The following is a 22,450-nucleotide window of genomic DNA, read 5'->3' as shown; positions in this document are numbered from 1 at the left end:
CTCCTAATTAAATACGTGTCTCCCTTATGAAGTGAATTCGAAGGATACGGAAAGAATTATAGTCGGTCGCACATTTTTTCCCCTTTCTACTTATTATTTAATTAGTTCAAGTAAATAAATTTTATTAAATAAGGGATGATTATTAAATTACTAAATTCTCCATACGACCAGCAAGCTCCACACCTCAAAACCACTATAGTACACATATTCTAGAATCAACGCTGGTTTTACCTGTCACTACTAGTTAAATTTCTTTTGAGGTTTTTGCTAGTATTGAGGTTTTTGCTATTAATTTCTTTTTTGGCAAATGGTATTTGCTATTAATTAAGGGATCCCATTTTCTATGCATGAGTCCAATTATTTATTAGTCGGAGTAGTTTTGGCATCCGCAAATAAAAAAATGTGCATCCTTCACAGAGCCTTTTGATAAACTACTTTCACTCCCTACTTGGGGTCAGATCACCACCATAACAAACAGGTAACGAAACAAAAAAAAATTAGGTTAGATATGAAATGGGTGCTGTCTAATATGTGAATCCTAATTTTATGGTTTTGAATTTTGATGAATACCATTACATAAGGGAGCACGTGTGAAGTTAAAATTTGGAATTTTGTGTTTGTGTGTATAGGTGACAAATTTATTATGATGATATTATTATTGTGTTATTCAATAAATAATTGTGCCTATGTGGAAAAAGTATATGAGAGTGAACGGAACTAAAGTTACAGGTAATCTTCATCAGTTAAAATTGTTGTTTTCTTTTGATTTTGCTATAACGGGGGGAGAGAGAGGAGACCTGTTTGAATTGTCTTTCCGAAAATAATTTTTTAATTTTTAAAATAAAAAAACCTATATCTAAAGGTTTGTTTTATAAAAATAATTCTAATAATTATTAACTATTATATATTTTTTAATATACATATAAATTTAAATTTTAAAGTACATAATATCCCTCTATGTTACACAAAGAGCATCAAATATTGTCAAATTGGGCAAAACTTATTTTAATATAGATCGACTCTTAATATAAAGTTTGAGAGCATCAAATATTGTCAAATTGGGCAAAACTTATTTTAATATAGATCGACTCTTAATATAAAGTAAAACTTATTTTAATATAGATCGACTCTTAATATAAAGTTTGGTAGTGAGAATTTTGTGGAGAGAGATTATACTTGGCAATATAATACGTATATTACACCGTGACATATAATGGTTCCCATGCATATCAGATATCAAACATGAATTAATATATATCCAGTTTAGATAGTTATCAAGCTCATGTGAATTCCCGCTCTTTCCAATTCCAAGTACAGTTTTTATTATTATATCATTAAGCTTAACCATATAATTGCTTACAAACTTGTGAAAGCAGGGGAGGCAGTTATATTTTTTGTGCATGTTGTATGAGTGAGACAGACTTAATTGTTGTCTCTTTGGTGATTGTTTTAGAAAAGTAAATGCAATGGGATCGTCATGGGTGGAGGATGATTTCGCCGCCGTATCAACCAACAATCGCCGGAGCTCCTTCTCTGCGAGTTTTGAAGAGATGTGGAAGGCATCGCCGGACGTGTTCAGTGTCCCTGGTCGGAACTCACACGAGTATGACGAAAGGGAACTCAGATTGGCCGCCATAGACCGCTTGCCAACATATGATCGCATGAGAAAAGGATTATTGCTTGATGATGGAAATATTGTCCATGAACAATTTGATGTTACCAGGCTTCGGTTTCACGACAAGAAGGTGCTAATGGAGAGCATATTAAAGGTTGCTGAAGAAGACAATGAGAAATTCCTACGCAGACTCAGAGACAGAGTTGATAGGTGTTTGTTTAATATAAATTAAATATTCCTCTCTTTTTCTTATATTATTAATTACTCTTATTTATTTATTTTTCTGACACGGTTTGCATTTGTTACAACGCACAGGGTGGGGATTGAAGTTCCGAAAATTGAAGTCCGTTACGAGAATTTATCAGTGGAGGGAGATGTGTATGTTGGGAGCAGAGCCCTTCCTACTCTGCTTAATGCTACTCTCAACATTTTCGAGGTTTGTTTCTACTCTAAAATCTAAGTTATAAATTAATGGTGATTCAAGAACCTTATTTTCTGATATAAAACAAGAATGCTTTCTGCGTTGGCTTTGACGGTGTTTTGTATGTGTTGTTGATCCCGTTTGTGTGGTATTTTAAAATTTTGAGATAATTATTCTGATTCATTTGTTGTGCACGACAGAGTATGCTGGGATTGTTTCACCTTGCACCTTCCAAGAAGAAAGAAATTCAGATTCTCAGAGATGTTAGTGGAATAGTTAAACCATCAAGGTAGCTTATCGAACTGCATAAAATACCTAAGCACAAAAAATGCCTGACGATTTTAAGATGGTTTAATATTTCACCGATAAATTTATTTATTATACATACATAAATAAAAGTACGAGACTCTTACTTACTCTTTCTATTTCTTCTCTTCATATGAATTCTATATAATTTATTTTATTTTTGAAAAAATTCTAATCGGTTTATAACTTGCTTCGCTACTAGTCTGACAGAATTAAAACTTTAAATTCTTTCCAAAAGTGATACCAGAGAGAGTCGCTCTCACCCCCATTTGGTGAATTTCATATATTTTTATATGTGTATAAAATATAAATTTATTTCTTATAACATAAAAAATATTAACCTGTTTTAAAATGTAATTTCTACCTGCTTATAATTTTAACATCAAAAAGAAAATTACCGCTGTCTTGTTGACTAATGAACAATTATGTTAGAGTAAAGCATTTCTCAAGTTACGGAAAATGAAACAATTTACTGCAGAGACAATATATAATGTGGGATCATTGGTATTTTTTTCTCTCTGAATGGTGGGACCCATGCCAAAAAATTATCTCTGTCAGGAAATTTTTTTGTTTTCCTTTAACTTGAGAAATGTTTCATTTTGTTAATTTTATAACATTTGAGTCTACCTGAGAGTTCACTTAGTAGAAATGTGAAATATAAACCAAGAGCGAACTTTGGACCCATTCTAGTAGTACGTTATTCTTTTAATAAAAAAATTATGACATTTGAAATAATACTTGTTTGTTTGATATGAAAATTACAGGATGACTTTACTTTTGGGTCCTCCAGGGGCTGGGAAAACGACGTTGTTGTTGGCACTTGCGGGGAAACTTGACCGGGATTTAAGAGTTTGTTTTCTTTTTCTCAATTAATTTATTTTATTAATTTTCTTTCAACCTTGACACATACTTAAATTTTTGAGTTAATTGACATTTTACATGAAATCAGAATTTACATAATTAAATAGTCATTCTCATCATCCTTATTTTATTAATAAAAAATAATTAAATATATGGAATTTTTTACTAAAACATAATTTATCCTTTAAGTCCAATGAACTCATAGATAAATATAAAATTATTATTTTACCAAAAATATATATATATATATATATATATATATATATATATATATATAAATTATTGATGTACCATTATCTCCAATTTTGTTTTCTTCTGTCCAAATCTTGGCCACCTAGTTTTAGCGGTTTGAGCTGACTAGTTTTACCTAGCTCATCGGTTGTCTATAGCGGTCGCAATTCCTGACACGACTCGCTAACTCGACCCGAACCCGAAACAAAATTTTTGTGTTTGAATCAACTCATTTACTGTTCGGGTTGAAGAAAAATGACACGAAAAAATTCGTATCGGGTTCGGGTCAACCCGTTAACTCGTTCTGACCCGCAAATAATTTTTGTATAAGGCTATTATAGTCATTTTAGTGAGTGGTATAAAAAAAATAACATACACTTAGGGTTTCAAACCACCTTTTTCACTCAGCAGTGGCTTTTATTGGATGTATATGCTTTTATTGGATGTAAAATCAGTGCCTAAATACAGGTTTTGAATGTGAGCATTCTAAAACTCGGGTCGGGTCGAGTCGTGTCGACATGTGTAATAATGGGTCATGGTTACATTATAAGGTTATTTGTGTCGTGTCATGTCAATCTGTAAAATAAGCGGGTCGTGTTCGGGTTAAGAATTTTGACACAAATAATTAATCAGATCGTGTTCGGGTTGAGATTTTTCGTGTCGTGTGAAATTTGGGTCAGGTCGTCTCGTGTTGACACGAATTGCCACCCCTAGTACTTGTCTAGTTTTTCATTAAATTTACTCTTTTCTTAGTACAATTCAGTAAATTTACTTGTTATCATGTTAGTGTGTAATTTTGTTTGATAACACAATGAGCTTAATGTTGTGAGCAGGATTCTGGGAGAATTACATATTGTGGCCATGAGCTAACTGAATTTGTTCCTCAAAAAACATGTGCCTATATTAGTCAACATGACCTTCACTTTGGACAAATGACAGTGAGAGAGATATTAGACTTTTCAGGACGCTGTTTGGGTGTTGGCACCAGGTATGAAACGTTGGTGGAACTTTCAAGAAGGGAGAGAGAAACAGGAATTAATCCCGACCCTGAGATTGATGCTTACATGAAAGCTATTGCATTGTCAGGCCAAAAAACTAGTTTGATTACAGACTATGTTATCAAGGTTTGTGTCTCAATCTCAGGTTTATCTTATTAGTATTATCTCCATGCTTTTACCTTTCCCCTCTTTTATACAACCCGATTTCTATTGTATTACGATAGATACTTGGATTGGATATTTGTTCGGACATTATGGTTGGTGATGACATGAGAAGGGGTATCTCCGGTGGACAGAAGAAACGTCTCACGACAGGTTAATTTCTTCTCTATAAGACCCTTAAGCAACGAATTGAAGTCATGAAATCTCAAACATTCATAAATCAACGATAAGCAATTAAAATTGTTTCTCATATTATAAGAGATGAATTTGTCTTATCTCCTACACATAAAATTATATGAATTCATATGGGTCCACGTACGTAAGAAGAATAGAGAGAAAGAGAAAATATGGCCCACACATTTTTATAAGATAAACTTATTTCTTTTAATATGAGAAAAAATAAACCCTAAAAATTAAAATGACATCTTATCGATCTGTATTACAGACTTTCTGGTTAAAATTTTCATCATGGGACAGAATCTTTGTCATCGGTGTCAAACTAAAAATTTTGATATCAAATTTTAACTATTAAATTATTTTCTATCTAACGATTATAATTATTGATAATTAATAATAAGTGCGATTCAATAAATTATAATTGTTAAATTCACGAAAATAATGATTAAAATTTTATATGAAACTTTCTAGTTCCACACCAATATTAAAAAATTATGCCCTTTTATCATTGATTTATTGATAAATGACCAAGATTTTTTTTTGGAACTTATGGTGTTAATGAATCATAAGCTTTTTAGCTGAATTTGTTTCTCTATGTTTACATGGTTAGAACTTCTATCATCTAAGGGGTCTACATTTTGGTTCCGGCCCATTCTTCTAATAAGAAGTTTAATTCAAAATCTAAAATATGGCTCTTAGTGTGGTGGATTGTATAAATTATTTATGTTTTAAAACCTTAAAAAAAGAAAAATAGAAGTGTCATCTTACATGACATAACTTTTTTTTCTACTCACTTAAAAATGTGTGAGACTCACTATAATCTTTTTCTCTTTTTCTATATAGTGGGACCCACGATATTTATGTGTCTATAACATGACACAAAAAGTGTCATGCAATATTATATTCATAAAATTCTAAAAAAATATCTTGATGTGATAAGCCTCTAAATTATCCATGCTTCAATTCTACAAGTCCTTTGGCTCGAGGGGTGTGTTAAAAAAATAATATAATACATAATTAGGAAAATATTTATCTAGTTACAAGAGAGAAAGTTGAAATATGTGATATTTATTATCATTTTTTTTTACTATCTCTTACTACTAACTTTATTATTATTAAATTAAAATCAAATAACGGTTACAAAATAACATTAAGTAAAAGTCGTTGATTTGATTTTGATCCAACGATAATAAAATTAATCATAAGAAATAATAAGAAAATAAAGTGGTAAATATAATCTCTCTTGTTTAACTCTAAAACTATATTATTTTGAGATTTAGTGTAAAAATACAGGATGCTTTGGGAATTTTGCTTCTCTCGGACGTGAAATTTTCAAAATGCCGTATATTTTTTTTCTCAAATCCCAAAGCAAACGCTGGTGTTTTGTGATCGCACGATATATTTTTATCTTGGGAGAAAAACTAAACCCTATAAAATAATAAAAAATACATTCCCCGGAAATTTAAATTAATTCTTTGCAAAGACACAACATAAGAGGATTGATTACCATTTATAAGTTCAGGGTACCTTCAAAACCCACGTATATTTGTGCTATTCTTCTTCCAAAGCCTAGATTTTTTTCTGATTCCCAAATAATATAATGGTATGTATATAATAAGCCTTTGGAGTTCATTATTAGATTCATATTTTGTTTTAACTTCTGTATAGGGGAGATGTTGGTAGGACCGGCGAAGGCACTCTTCATGGATGAAATATCAACAGGATTGGACAGTTCCACCACATTTCAGATATGCAAATTCATGAGGCAAATGGTTCATATAATGGATGTGACCACTGTGATTTCTCTTCTACAGCCAGCACCAGAGACCTTTGAACTCTTTGACGACATTATCTTACTGTCAGAAGGTCAAATTGTATACCAAGGTCCACGTGAGAACGTGCTAGAATTCTTTGAAAACATGGGTTTCAAATGTCCTGGAAGAAAAGGAGTTGCTGATTTTTTACAAGAAGTAACGTCTAAGAAAGACCAGCAACAATACTGGTTTAGGAAAAATGAACCTTACAGATATGTTTCGGTCCCTAAATTTGTTAAGTCATTTCATTCGTTTCACATAGGAGAGCAACTTACGACTGATCTTGGGGTTCCTTATGATAAGAGACAAACCCACCCAGATGCCTTAGTGAAAAACAAATATGGAATATCAAACTGGGAACTATTAAAGGCATGCTTTTCAAGAGAATGGCTGTTTATCAAGCGAGACATTTTTGTTTATATATTCAAGACAACAGAGATAACAGTCATGTCTATTATTACCTTTACTGTGTTCCTTAAAACACAAACGCCAGTGGGCAATGTTCAAGACGGACAAAAATTCTTTGGAGCACTATTTTTTACTCTAATTAAGGTGATGTTTAATGGGATGGCAGAACTATATATGACAGTTATAAGGCTTCCTGTATTCTACAAACAAAGGGATTTTATGTTCTACCCTGCATGGGCGTACGGGTTACCTATATGGGTTCTCAGGATCCCTCTATCCTTTATGGAATCAGGGATATGGATTGTCCTTACATACTATACAATTGGATATGCTCCTTCTGCTAACAGGTAACAACTTGAGTGCACTTTTTTCAAATATAGAGGCCTTAATTTTCTTGCTCAGCCTTGTATTATAGAGCAGCTTAAATCCATTTTCGAAATTTTCCTTTTTTTCTTTTCTAATTTTTTTTTGGGGGGCTTTGATATTTTTTATATAGATTAGAATGGATAACAATTTCTTAATTCACATCTGTTCCTTTATTTCATCAGATTTTTCCGACAATTCTTGGCTTTATTTGGCATTCATCACATGGCTCTCTCGCTATTTCGGTTCATTGGCGCAGTTGGTAGAACACAAGTTATTGCTACTACAATGGGTTCCTTGACATTGCAACTGATATTTGTGCTTGGAGGTTTTATCATTGCCAAAGGTAAGTCATTGATCACTTCTTAATTTTGGATAGATCATATAGTTTAAGGAAGCATTAATAAGATTAACTATGTTATTTTTTCACTTACTCTTCTTTTACATTCGTATTCTATTATAGTTCGGAAGAAATACTTATTCCAGTTTATTTTCTTTGGTGCTTGTAGACGACATTGAGCCATGGATGATATGGGGCTATTATATATCTCCCATCATGTATGGTCAGAATGCCATAGTAATGAACGAATTCTTAGATAAAAGATGGAGTAAAGTAAGGCATCAATTTTCTCATTCTTGTTTCTCACTGCCTGTCTTACATACTTGCAAACAGCAAAGACAAATTTGTGTCTAGCTATAGTTACATGTATTGTATAAACTTTAAGCATTATTAAATATCTTTTTTATGTGTTGCAGCCAAATACAGACCCTAGAATTGATGCACCTACAGTTGGAAAAGCACTTCTCAAATCTAGAGGCTTTTATACAGAAGATTATTGGTTTTGGATCTGCATTGGAGCCTTGCTTGGGTTTTCTCTTCTCTTCAACCTTCTATTCATTGTTGCATTGACTTATCTGAATCGTAAGTTATACCCGTTGGATTTTTGAAATAAATACCGAATGAACTTTTCTCCGTTGGTAAACCCTTATAATGTCAAACAAAAATTTCAGCTTTCGGTGATTCAAAAGTTGTCATTGCGGACCGCAACAAAAATAAATATTCATCCTGTGGACAGCACATCCTTGAAGGTTTTTATATCTATCTATTTTTCCCTCATTTGTTGATGATTCCAACGGTATCTCATTGTTATTTAGAGAAATGATGGTTATAACTAACCAACAACATTAATTTTGATTCAGAAACATGTTTTTGAGTAATTTATTTGCAGCAGCTCTTTTGAATAGATTTTAGTATTTCAATACAGATTCATTTAATCATTTCTTCATTTTGCTGCAACATTTTTAGAAAATTTTAGATGCACATAATTCTCATGCAATTCAATGACACCACTTCATTTAACGCTGCTAATCCTTACTGACAATGAGCAGGTGCAGAAATGGCAGTAAAATATTCTTCAAGAATTGCTAGTTCTTCGATCAAACGCCCAAGAAGTGGAATGGTTCTACCGTTTCAACCTCTTTCACTAGCATTCAATCACATTAGCTACTATGTTGATATGCCCGCAGTAAGTCACTTCATTCTTAACATGGCATTCTTTTGTGCTTTCCTTGACGTGTTTATGATTATGAAAACCTTATTGCGTATACCCCGATCTTCTTTGAATTCACTAGGGATTAAGCTTTCTCGAATGCATAATGTTCTTATAAATTTCAATGCCTTTATATGTTTATCAAAATCGTTGGGAGTTTTCACTGAAAAGTTGAACTTTAGGCATCCAGTGAAATTTGTTGGGACCTGTTATTGTTCATAGTAAAGCTTTTAATTTAGTTTATGACTTCTATCACATCAGGAAATGAGGAGTCAAGGAAACAATAAGGATCGACTTCAACTGCTACATGATGTCAGTGGTGCTTTCAGGCCAGGCATATTGACAGCACTTGTGGGTGTCAGTGGTGCTGGAAAGACAACCCTCATGGATGTATTAGCTGGAAGAAAAACTGGGGGTTACATTGAAGGAAGTATTAGCATCTCAGGTTACCCAAAGAACCAAGCAACATTTGCACGAGTCAGCGGTTACTGTGAACAAAATGACATTCATTCTCCTCATGTTACTGTCTACGAATCGCTTTTATTCTCAGCGTGGCTTCGTCTTCCTTCAGATGTAGAGATACAGACACGAAAGGTGTGTTTGGAACAAGCTTTGTCTTCTTGGCCATTAAACAACTAGCTATGTTTTTAATCCAACTCTTTTTTCAATAGAATTTTGATTTAGTTATATTTATATTGATGATGCAGATGTTTGTTGAAGAAGTTATGGAATTGGTTGAGCTTAAACCAATCAGAAATGCTCTTGTGGGCCTTCCGAGCGTGGATGGTCTATCAACAGAACAAAGGAAAAGGCTTACTATTGCTGTAGAGTTGGTTGCAAACCCTTCAATTATCTTCATGGATGAACCTACATCCGGCCTTGATGCTAGAGCTGCTGCTATTGTTATGCGAACTGTGAGAAACACAGTACAAACGGGGAGAACCATTGTGTGCACAATTCACCAACCAAGCATAGACATATTCGAAGCTTTTGATGAGGCAATTCTAGGCCCCGTAGCTGTTTGAGTTTTTGTGTTATTTCTTTGGTTGATTATTATAAATCTTCAATTTCGATTACTTTGTTAATGTAGCTATTGTTGATGAAAAGAGGAGGGCAAGTCATCTATGTCGGACCCCTTGGTCGCCGCTCACATAAGCTCGTAGAATATTTTGAAGTGAGTATTGGAGTTTTTCTATGTCTATCGTCTAATAAGTCTGTAGACCTTTGCTCCATACTTTAAGCGTGCTTATAATCTTAGTGACAAAAGTTTCATATATATGTAATGAACATGTACTTAATTCAGGCTATCCCTGAGGTTCCAAAAATCAAGGATGGTTATAATCCCGCCACATGGATGCTTGATATCTGCTCTCCTTCAATTGAGGCTCAACTTGATGTCAATTTTGCAGAGATTTATGCTAATTCTACCCTTTATCAGTAAGTTTCATGTTGTAATTATGTTAATTATTAGCGTGCTTGTAACTTATTTGCAACAAGAATTCTAGCTTTATAACTGTTGTTTTCTCTCTGCTTTTTTCAGGAGGAATCAAGAACTTATCAAGGAGCTCAGTACTCCAGCACCTCATTCAGAGGACTTGTACTTCCCAAGCAAATACTCCCAATCGTTTTTTGTTCAGTGCAAAGCTAACTTCTGGAAACAACGTTGGTCCTATTGGAGAAATACTCAGTATAATGCCGTCCGGTTCCTCATGACAATAATCGTTGGAGTAATGTTTGGTATAATTTTCTGGAACAAAGCCAAAAAGACGTGAGTCATTTACATTTGACCTATTCATTACTCTTGTCTATAATATTTATGACACAGAAGGCTTTGCGTACCACTCTTATCTCGTGTTTGGCATTCTACTAAGTCATAGCCTTTCACATTAAAATTTGCATTTCAAGTGAATTTTAACTTAGGATGTTTATTTAACAAATTTTGTTGGCAGCCACAAGCAGCAAGATTTAATGAATCTTTTGGGAGCCATGTATGCTGCTGTGCTTTTTCTTGGAGCCATGAACGCTTCATCGGTGCAATCAGTTGTTGCCGTTGAAAGAACTGTCTTCTACCGTGAAAGAGCAGCAGGGATGTATTCTGCATTGCCCTATGCATTTGGCCAGGTATAAAAGCAAAGGAAGAGTGATTTATGGATTCAACAAAAAATTAATAAATTCAGTTTTTTATTTATTTATTGAAATAAGTTCGTGCTGCTTTTGAAATGACAAATCTTTGTTAGACAAGTTCCATGGATAAAGGCCCTCTCCCAATGGAAAAGAAAGAAAATATATTCAAACTAAAAGTACCTCATTGATTATGCAGGTGGCTGTAGAGGCAATTTATAATGCAGTTCAAACAACTATTTACACTATAATCCTTTACTCCATGATTGGGTTTGATTGGAAGGCAGCAAACTTCTTTTGGTTCTACTATTATATACTGATGTGTTTTATCTACTTCACTTTGTATGGGATGATGCTTGTTGCACTAACACCGGGTGACCATTTTGCTGCCATTTGTATGTCCTTCTTCTTTAGTTTCTGGAATTTGTTCTCTGGATTTGTCATTCCTAGAACGGTAAGAGATCTGCCATATTGATATGTAATTTATAATTTAATTCTTGAAAGGAGACGCTTTCTTTTGCATATCAAAACTTATAATTCATCTAAATGTTACAGCAAATCCCTATATGGTGGAGATGGTACTATTGGGCTTCTCCTGTTGCTTGGACACTATATGGTCTTATTACCTCACAACTGGGTGACAAAAGTGGACAAGTGGAGATACCAGGAGCTGGAAGCATGGCATTGAAGGAATTCCTTAAACAAGGTCTTGGTTATGACTATGACTTCCTTCCAGCGGTTGCTGCTGCTCATGTTGGCTGGGTTATCCTTTTCTTGTTCGTGTTTGCCTATGGCATCAAATTCCTAAACTTCCAAAAGAGATAGTCTGAGCAAAACCACATCTGTTTTACGATTACTTGTGCAATTTTTATTTTTATTTTTGTTTCTTTTTCCTTTTATTAATGCTATAGGAGTTTGTTTGCTGAATATAATGCTTTAGGAAACTCCACTTTGACCGAGTCCAACCAATAGGAAATATGAGTGGATAAATATGTGATTCTGTGAACAAGTTCTTATATCCCTCACAACCACAGCCACAACTATTACCCCACACTTCTTCTTGTATTCTTCCATTTTTATTATTTTTGTTCCTCATCCATTTGAGTATCCCAAAATATTTTCTTAGTTCCTTTAAGATTAGTTGTTTGTGGAAAGAAAATTGTATACAGAACTCTCAGGAGAGCAATTTTTCAACACATAAGATGGACTTATTATTTTTTGCATAAATTTATTATTATTTTTATATAAGTTGTTCGAATTTATAATTTAAGATAAATAATAAGTGGTTCTAAAAAAAAGGTATAAATCCTCCTCCACCAGCTCCGTCGAAGCCCATCCCACAATGGCCCAATTCCAACCCATCGAAACTAGACAATGACATTGCCTAATTCTCGAAGCTCTCTATGACGACCCAACCCAACCGGTGGAAGCCCATTTCCCACCACCAGTCAGGCCCTCTCCAAGCAATATTTTCTTGTAATTTTTATTTAAACAATTTCGGGGTTCAGTAATCAATTTATAATTGTACAAATGCTAACCAGTTTATACGAGCCAGTTAGTCATATGAGAGGAAGCCCATGCTCCATACCTTGGGCCAACGAAGGTTTCATAAAATTTGTAATAAGATGATATTGGGCTTTTTGACCACTGTAATCTTTATTTAATAATTAATTATCAAATTGATCTTGTTTATATACTATTTCAAAAATTTGACCTCTCCAGAAAATATAACACCAATCTGTTCATGTTTGACCGTTGATCATGAAGCCTACCCGGGTATCCCCCTCCTTACCCTGGTATTTTTTGAAAATTTTACTCTACCCGGGTAGGGAGGGGATACCCGGGTATATTTCATAAAGCTGAGAAAATGCTTGAATTATTTACCCGGGTAGGATGTGTAACATCCCCGTTTCGAGCCGGTTCCATTAACATACATATAATACAAACAGAAACAGCAGAAGACTTAAACTTTCGAAAGTACAAGCTAACTTTTTCTTTTTCTTAATCCATTTTCACATGACATATCACATTGCACACTTCTCCTAGTTTAATTCTTATTCGACGAAGACGAAAATCGGACAGAGTAACGTCTGTAAATCGGACAAACGGGGATTTGTGAATCTCACTCTCAAGGTATCCTGATAGACATATCATCTTAAACATATCATATAATCATATATGGTCCAACAACAAATCTAATACCCATCCATGGGTGCATGCATAACTGGCTCTGTGCCACTATGTCTAACAGCATACATATTTCAGCACATGCACCTATCTGAATACACAAATGTACATGCATCAAATATGAACACATGTACAAAATATAGACGGACCATATACTGTATAATGGATCAAACATCATGATCACAAAATGAATAGAACACTATACAACAATACATATTCTCCAAAAATACGTCTAAAATAACTAGTAGCCTCCGGCCACCCAGAACTCCATATCCTCATGCTAGTACCTCTAGCCACGGTTAGTGTCCTTGTCCCGTGAGGGCTCTTCAATTAACTGTGTTCCTGAAATCATATCCCCAAACGGGGTTAGAGACGAATTTCTAGTAAACTCCAGGTTTATGGAAAACTCTCCATACCCTGGGCTCACTCCCTGCATGACAGTCAGATACATAATATACAAAACATCATATAAGCAATTATCATAACTAAACAAAGCATATATACATATCTTATCAAAGACATACACATTCATTCCCAAGGGATGACCCCAAGCGAAAATCAACGCACGTAACAAATATCATTTACAAAAATCATCACGATACTCACATCAGAACAAAACGTGTTATATCAAAGACATACGCAATCATTCTCTAGAGATGACCCCAAGCGGAAATCAACGTACGTAACAAATATCATTTACAAAATCATCATACATATCACATAAAACATGTCATATAATCAAATATCATAACTAAACAAAATATATACACATATCTTATCAGAGACGTACGCAGTCATTCCCAAAGGATGACCCCAGGCGGAAATCAACGTACGTGTTCCCAAGGGAGGACCCCAAGCAGAACCAGAACATATCAGAGGTGTACACCATTAGTCCTGAGGGATGACCCCAAGCAGAAATCAGTGCACATAGGATCAATGGCCAGAGATCATCACATAACAGAGGTGTGCACAGTTAATCCCAAGGGAGGACCCCAAGCGGGAATCAATGCACATGTTCCCAAGGGAGGACCCCAAGCGAAACTCAACATATAGCAGATATATACACAGTCAGTCGCAAGGGAGGACCCCAAGCGGACATCATTGCATATAGAATCAATACAGAAATCACATCAAAACCTATCAAAGTAAACACATCAAAACATATCAAAGTAAACACATCAAAGCATATCAAAATAAACACATCAAAACATATCACATCACATCATCATATAGTTCTATATGAATGCATCTATATCATATATCTCATACATATCATACAACCTGACCACAGTCCGTACACTATGGTGGAACACAAAGTAGGAGCGAACCCCATAAACATAGAGCTTACCTATTGGAGCTTTACAATTTGCTTACTTGAAGAACAAGCTACTTATCTTGCTCCACGAGAATCCAAACGTTCACAGTCCCTAGGCACACCTAGAGAAGGAATTCAACACAAAACTCAATAAAATGATATAATGCCATGTAAATATACAATACACACTTTATTGTTTATTTTCTTTTTACTTAATCATATTAAGTCATGAGTGGGTGGTTCTTTGTTCAACAAATCCCCACAAAATTTCACATATTCACTTAGTCTTAGGATAGTCCCAAAAGGCCTTTAGAACACTCATTACTCCACTTAGCACCTAAAAGCCTATTTTCTCCAATTTAAGGCATAATGCCCATTACAAAGGAGCTATAAGATTTCTCTTTGTCTAGTGCCTAAACCCAAGCTTAGCCACCTATATAAATTATTTTACGCATATAAGTGTTCTCACTTTGCGAAACAATATCTCCGAACATATACCTACTTTGAAAATGGTCAAAACTCATTTTAAGGCCATACAAAGGAGCTACCTTATTTTCGTTTTTATTTCACCAAAGCGAAGGTCCATACACCTTAGAATATTATTCCACGCATAAAAGTATGCTTACTTCGTAAAACATTAACTCATAACACATACTTCCTTTGAAAATGGCTAAGAGGCACATAAAGGAAATCATGCCAACATCATGATTCTAATGCTTTAGTCCATCAAATTCAAGCTTATCACACACATCTAATCCAAGATTCATTAATTCATATATATACGGTATTGTTCATCTCTACAGTACTATTCATGTATACCTCACTATTCACGTATACGACACTATTCAAAAATACGGTATCTTTAATTTTCCAAATACATTTTCACCGTTAAAATTCTCATCTAAACACTTTTCTCAACATGAGCTAAACCTGAATCAAGCTCTAACATGCTTAATCAAACCAAATTTTCAAAATGAAAACCTAAATCAATCTTTCTCAAAACTCAAAGAAAACTAGGATTTCTTAACATAGACTTACCTAGAATCACCCAATGAGTGGATTTCCAACCTCAAATGAGATCAAAACGCCTTCTTGGACCTTCAATCAACAAAGGGGCACCACTTTCCCTTCCATTTTTCTCTCAATACAAGACTTTTTGATAGATTATAGATTAGGGGTTGTGTTTGTCTCCCAATTCTAAGCAACTTTGCTTTTTACCTCACTTGATTTCATCAAGAAATGAGTAAGTTGGAATTAAAGCCCTCTTTCAATGGCTACGGTCGACGCACAGAGAAGAAGAAGAAAAACGAGGCGCGTACGAGGAGAAAATTAAATGAGGTAGTGGTTTATACACTTAAGTATTTAAATTAGTTTAATTGGGTAAAATCTTATCTATCTACGCACCTCCATTCACTATCAAACTTTGCACACTAGTCCAGAATATTTTTATAGTAATACCAAAGGTGAGTTTATTTCTTTTTCTTTATAATTATCCTTCCATATTAAATCCATAATAAAATGTGAGGGTCATTATAAGGAGGCGGCTACTCGGGTAAATCAGCCAGATGTTTGAACTAATGACCCTTTTGATCATCTCTTCACATGTACCTGCAGTTATTTGGTGAATCTTCTCACCGTCCCTCGGAAAAGCAGTGTCTTGCTGAAATATGATGATGGCAATATAGAATTAATTGTAAGCATATCCTAGTCAACATGAGGCCCCTTACTTTCATTTTCGCACTGGGGGGTCTATCATGACCAAACTAGGCTCCACCATGAATTTAGAAACCAGAAATTTTCTTTTCTTTTCAGGCAAATGTTGCAGCCTTGTTGTCATAGTCTGAGTAAAAGAAGTTGATCCTTCTCATTTGTCCAATTACAGAGTTGAAGCCATTCAATCTCAAGTCGGCAGAGGAAGGATAGTGTTCGAACTTCGCCATTCTTGCTTGAGAAACACGATTTGCTTCGATAACAGATACTACAGAAGCCAGAATGCAACGTATACGTTAATAATAAAACCAAAATATATACAGAAAGAAAAATAGCTTTCGAGATTGGGAAAAAAATGGCACTGATCGAGAAAAAGGAAGATTTGGCTTATTTACCCGGGTAGCCGCCTCCCTATCCGGGTAAATAATTCAAGCATTTTCCCAATTTTATTAAATATACTCGGGTATCCCCCTCCTTATCCAGGTAGGGTAAAATTTTCAAAAAATACCCGGGTAGGGAGGGAGATACCCGGGTAGCCTCGATGGTCAACAGTCAAACAGGGGTAAATTGGTGTTATGTTTTCTGGAGAGGTTAAATTTTTGAAATAGTTTATAAACAAGGTCAATTTGGTAATTAATTATTAAATAAGGGTTACAGTGGTCAAAAAACCGATGATATTGTCTTACCGCATCAGGTCTCCAATATGATATTGTCTTATGCTTGACGTAGTTTCCAATATATTTTGATGATATTGACAAATATAAAAGTCATGGAAGAAGAAAGGAAAAAAAATTAATCAAGAACAAGAGCATATCCTAATCTGACTTTGTTTGATTTTTTTTTAAAAAGCTTTATTTTTAATAAGAAAATATGAAATTAATATCATTGGTCAATTATTTAGGAAAACAATGCAACCAGACGCGTGTTCAAAAGGGCACAATAGGGTACCACATCCAAAAAGGCACAATGGAGTATTGGGTTACTGGTTTAACCAACGAGTCATTGGTCGAACTGGTTCCGAATAAATTATGTAAATCTATATTTTATATTTAAAAAATTCAATGTAGAATTCTCAACAAAGTCACATCATATCAGTTTTCATATGAAAGTTGCTAAATTAATTACCTATCTTGTACATCAAATTCTACAAATTATGAAAAACTTGGGAAGTTGTAAATCAATTTCTAGTATGATTATTTTAACTAGATAAATCCACACATGGAAATTTGAAGTTTTTAAAATGAGGAAGGTTATAATTACAACCTTTTTTTTTACAACCTCTTACAATCATATCTTAACACCGTTGATTTCTGCCAATCAACAGTTATTATTTTCGCAAATTAAACTCATTAATTAATTATTAATTCACAATAAATGATAACCGTTGATTGGCGAAAATCAACGGTGTTAAGATATGGTTGTAAGAGGTTGTAAAAAAAAGTTGTAAGTATACCTCCCTCTTTTAAAATACATATTTTTAAAATTTTATAAAAAACCCACACCTGGATTTTTTACTATTCAAGACAAGATACACCAAAAAATATTTTATTAAGGACTTTATTTTTAAAATGAATTTTGGAGTTTTTCTATATGAAAAACAAAAAAAAAATTATGAAAACCATGAACACACTTGATCCTCGGCATTAAAGTGGTACTTGTAAACAATGCAAAGAAAGTGATGGTGCTAGAACAATGATGTTTAGAACAAGGGTAAAATTGTAAAATAAATATAAGGAGTCAAAAAAATTGGCATATATTTCACAAAAAAAAGTTCATCTCAAGAGCTTTTAACTTTTTTCTTCATTATAATTTTTTTTATAATAAGAGCTTTTATAAAATCATGTTTGGCTAACATTATGTTTTAAGGAGAAGAGAAACTAAAAACAATATATGCCAAATATTTGTTACCAAAAAAAGACATGCCAAATAAACACTAAAAAAAATAAGATAAAATCTTAACCATAACAACATGTAACATCTTTGTATTTCAGAAGTATAATATAGTTCGAAGGTTATATCTTTTATGGGTTTTATACTTCTTATATTACATGAAATGAGTCTTCTTATGTCATAGAGACATAAGTTATATGGTACCCATATGTTAGAAAAAGTCATGCGTGAGACCCATATCAGCCTGGAAATCAAGGGTGTATAGGAAAATTTCTCTTTTCATATTACATGAGAAGTATAAAACTCATATATATATATATATTATTTCTCTTACCACAGAAGATAAAATTATCAACCCAATGGGTGCAGCTCAGTTGGTAACTTGGCGCTGAGTTAGTGGGGTTGGATATGTGTTCGATTCCCGCTGAATGCATTCTTGGGGAGGGGGCTGAACCTTTAGCCATCACTGTTCCCCCGCACTCCGGATTAGTCCCATAGCCGGCTCAAAGAGTCGAAGCTCGTGGGGATACCGGGGGGAGCCAACTCGTCTCAAAGAGATAATTAGAGTTAGGTAACTCCAAAAAAAAAAAAAAAAAAAGATAAAATTATCTCTAACAATCTTAAAACTAGGTCGCGAAGGTTAAGAAAATTAATTAAGAGTGTTTTGAGAATTTTATTTATTTCTTTGTTATATAAATTTTATCAAAACATCCTTTATTAATTTTTCAAACCTCAAAATGAGTTAATTTTGGGTTAATAAAGATAATTTATCTAGGAAATTTGGTATCAGTAACCTGGTACTTCTGGAAACTAGAATAAGTGGGAGACGTGTTGTTCAAATAACTTGGTTTCAATTCCTATTTGGATTCTTTGATGGAATTTGGAATAAAGAAGTGGTAGACATTCAAGTTCTTGATGCGTAGGACCAGTTCATTCACTCTAAGCTAAGGTGGGTGAAGGGGGGAATGGAAGAACTCTCAACTTTCATCTATGGGATCCCCAGACGCACCAATCAGAAACATCTTTGGGATGGGCTCCAATATAACAGACCATTGGTTAATAGGATTTTAAAAATATCTTGGCACTAGCAACACCTTACTAGCTGAATTATGAATTATGGGGATGCTTCATTGGTTTGAACCTTGCTTGAGATCACGGATACCATATAGTTTGGCTTGAAGGGAGACTCTCACAATATTGGATCGATTTTATTTAGGGGTGTAAATGAGCTGAGTCACCCAGTCTACAGGGGTTAATCAGAGTCAGTCTATTAAATATAATGAAAAATAGAGCATACTTAGACTTTTAAAAAAGTCTATTTAGAAGACAGGTTATAGATTCTTTTTATATGTCGGGTCAATAAGTCTACATGTCAGCTTATATTATATTATTTATTTTAAATAAAATAAATAAAAATTATTATTTTAATAATTTTGAATATAGAGTGATATTATTTTACATTTTTTTTAATTATTGAATATTTGATAGGTTTAAACAGATTAACAGACCTAGAATAAAATTTTTATTTTTTAAAGACAGATCAAGTCAGAATTATAATTTGAACCTATATAAAGTTAACAGGTCAAATTAACCCTAAAATATTTTATAGGTACCTAAACTATTTAAGTCAAAGTCTAATATAACGTTGCCTATTTACCCTCCTAATCTTATTCATAAAGAATGTAACACGCTCATCCTGCCGCTGTCTTGGTTAATCGTATCAGAGACACTCTCCAAAAAGATTGGTTGATTCAAGTATTGCACACCTACGAAGAAGGAAATATTGTTGGGCTCTGCCCCTTTATTGTAGTGAAAAAAAGAAAAAAGAAGAAGGAAATAATGTTACTAATTGGCTTGCAAATCATGGACATCGCCTTGACTTGAGTTTGCTTTTATTTAGTTGTATGCATTTAGATTTAGTTGTTAGGGACTCAATCAGTGTTTGTCTACCCAGATTATGTAGCTATTTGTTTTCTTTTCCCTAGATTTCAAAAAAATAAAATAAAATTGAATTTTAACGGACATGTGACAAAATCTTTTATTTTTAAGTTATAATTAATAATTACACAAATCTTTAAAAAATGTTCAAAATTATTACAACATTTAATGAATATCATAAATTAATATTAAACATATTTTAACATGAAGTTTTAAAAAAATGGAATCAAGTGATATTAAGCATAAAGAAGTAAATAGAATAAATATATGTTAAATTTTACCAAATTTAATAAGTGACACACTAAATTATAGCAGTATAAACCGACCTGACCTATTACATGTAATCAAATCGAGCATGCTCATGCCTCAAAAAAGCCTATTTCTTTTACATGCCAAGATTGTAAGTCTACAGACTGGTCTATATCATATTATTTATTTTAAATAAAATAAAAAAATTATTATTTTAATAATTTTGAATAATAAAATAATATTATTTTAATTACTAAATGCCTAATAAGCTCAAATAGGCTAACAGGTCAAGGTAATTTTTATTTTTTTTACAATATAGATCAGATCAAACTTATAATTTGGATCTATATAAAACTAACAGTCCAGGCCAGATTTAAAATATTTTATTCACACATGGCATTTTTAAGGCAAAATCTAACATATTTACACTCTTACACTGAATTTTAATAGTTTGTATTATTCAGTGAGGAAAATATTTTCATTGACCAAAAAGTTGTTGGTATAGTGAGATCCTAATTAACACGCTGGATTTGATATCCCATAGAATAATAGGTTTGATTCTTGAGAATTGTATAAGATACTCCCACCCAAAATCAGACTAATGGGATGCACTCCTTATGTGGTATGAGTTAAAAAAAAAAATAATTGTCATGCGGGTAAATTATCTAATATCACTAAATAATTTTTTAAATACTCCATTTTAATAAATCATTTTGAAAAATGTCTTATTTTGAACAAAATGTCGAAACAAAGTCATAAAAGGAGACCGATCTTCTGGAAGGGAATAAAATCTTGCCAAATTGGGAAAAATTCTATGGCCTCTTTGTATCATGACCGTTTGGATGAGCTTTTTTTTTTTTTTTCTCTAAAAGCTACTTTTTTTTCAAGAAAAAAAAGTAATTTTCACTTTAATTTTGGTTGGATGTCTGCTTTTAAAAAAAAAAAACAGAAATCACAAAAAAGTCAAAAATTTATTTTTTTTAGAAGCTAAAAATTTTAACTTCTAAAAAATGTAGAAGTTAAAAGTCAAATATTTTTTTCAAAAACTAAATATTTTTATAAAAATATAAATAGCTTTAATTTTTATAAAAAATACTTCTAAAATAAGAAAGAGATAATTTTTTTTTTTTTTTATAAGCCCAAACAAAAGGAAATCCTTTCGCCTCTTTGTCTTAATATAGATCTTGAACATAATATTCATGTATCATTATATGTCTATCTACAGATAATTTTCTTAATAATATTATTTCCTTAATTCAATAACCAGAGTTAATATTATACTAAGGGTCTATTTGGTGTGACGTATAAGGCATGATAGTATAAGTTTATACTATACGTCATGACATTTTTAGTTATTTGGTGTGACTATCGTATAATATAAGCTTATACAGCATAATCCCTTAATACATCAAAACGATGTATAACTTAATTCGGCCTAAGGGTGAGGGATAAGGTCTGATAAGAGATTGATGTATTAACATCGTTGACCAATATAATTCTCAAAAATTAATATATTATTTTAATATTAATATATTAAAATAAAAATTAATTTTTCAATATATTAATTTTTAAAATACTGAATATTTTTATTTTTATAAAAATTAATTTATATTTTGAACATACTGATCAATAAATTTTTGTAAAAATTAATATCATATGATATTTTTTGAAGAATTATATAAATTCTTTATTAAAGGATATTTTTATTAAAAATATTTATTTTTATCATATATATATATTATACAGTGCATTACCAAATACTAGATGATATTATCTTATACAATATATTATTTTATACATACCGTGCCAAACGCTGGATAGTATTAAAATTCAATCAGGTCTTATACAATCAGACCTTATACTATCGGGTCTTATACTATCACGCCTTATCCTATACTATCCACCAAACATGCCCTAAATGCACACTCTTAATTTACTAATTCCAGGTTGTATTATCTCATCTTTCTCAATATTAATTTTGTCACTGCACTCAAATTTACTCCACTTTCTCTCCTTAAAAACTTGAAAAAGGAGGGGAGACACCTATTTTTTGTGCATATGTTGTATAAGTGAGATAGACGCGACTCTTTCTCTTCCTCTATTCGTTAGTTGATTGTTTCAGAAAATAAAAGCA

The 22,450-nt window shown here is 32.8% G+C and overlaps 1 protein-coding gene across 4 annotated transcripts; it reads left to right on the top strand.

Moving 5' to 3' along the window:
- Positions 1–1,535: 1,535 nt before the first annotated feature.
- LOC133286817 (ABC transporter G family member 39-like) lies at positions 1,536–11,852 on the top strand. 4 transcript variants are annotated; one of them, XM_061484284.1, is made up of 20 exons: positions 1,536–1,825; positions 1,931–2,051; positions 2,237–2,325; positions 3,107–3,191; positions 4,268–4,558; positions 4,657–4,747; positions 6,440–7,340; positions 7,542–7,702; positions 7,866–7,964; positions 8,147–8,278; positions 8,368–8,400; positions 8,743–8,882; positions 9,168–9,500; positions 9,614–9,904; positions 9,997–10,080; positions 10,210–10,343; positions 10,447–10,674; positions 10,856–11,027; positions 11,227–11,481; positions 11,583–11,852. In XM_061484284.1, the coding sequence occupies exons 1-20, from the start codon at positions 1,551–1,553 to the stop codon at positions 11,850–11,852; spliced, it is 4,185 nt and encodes a 1,394-aa protein (XP_061340268.1). In that variant the 5' UTR covers positions 1,536–1,550. The 4 variants fall into 4 exon arrangements, with proteins under 4 accessions (XP_061340268.1, XP_061340267.1, XP_061340266.1 ...); XM_061484283.1 differs by having other exon boundaries at positions 7,866–7,969; positions 8,113–8,278; XM_061484282.1 differs by having other exon boundaries at positions 7,866–7,969; positions 8,113–8,278; positions 8,368–8,424.
- The last annotated feature ends 10,598 nt before the right edge of the window (positions 11,853–22,450 follow it).

This window comes from Gastrolobium bilobum, unplaced genomic scaffold (genome assembly GCF_033153095.1).
Source record: "Gastrolobium bilobum isolate Gb01-03AN ecotype WA unplaced genomic scaffold, APGP_CSIRO_Gbil_v1 utg8265, whole genome shotgun sequence".
NCBI classification, from domain to species: domain Eukaryota; kingdom Viridiplantae; phylum Streptophyta; class Magnoliopsida; order Fabales; family Fabaceae; genus Gastrolobium; species Gastrolobium bilobum.
This window is presented reverse-complemented; position numbering and strand designations above follow the sequence as displayed.

Bases quoted from the DNA above. Each gene is read 5' to 3' on its own strand.
- LOC133286817 (XM_061484281.1), top strand. From the start codon at position 1,551: ATGTGGAAGGCATCGCCGGACGTGTTCAGTGTCCCTGGTCGGAACTCA. The intron at 7,970-8,112 runs GTAAGGCATCAA...TATGTGTTGCAG, and splicing joins TAGATAAAAGATGGAGTAAA to CCAAATACAGACCCTAGAAT. The intron at 8,279-8,367 runs GTAAGTTATACC...CAAAAATTTCAG, and splicing joins TGCATTGACTTATCTGAATC to CTTTCGGTGATTCAAAAGTT.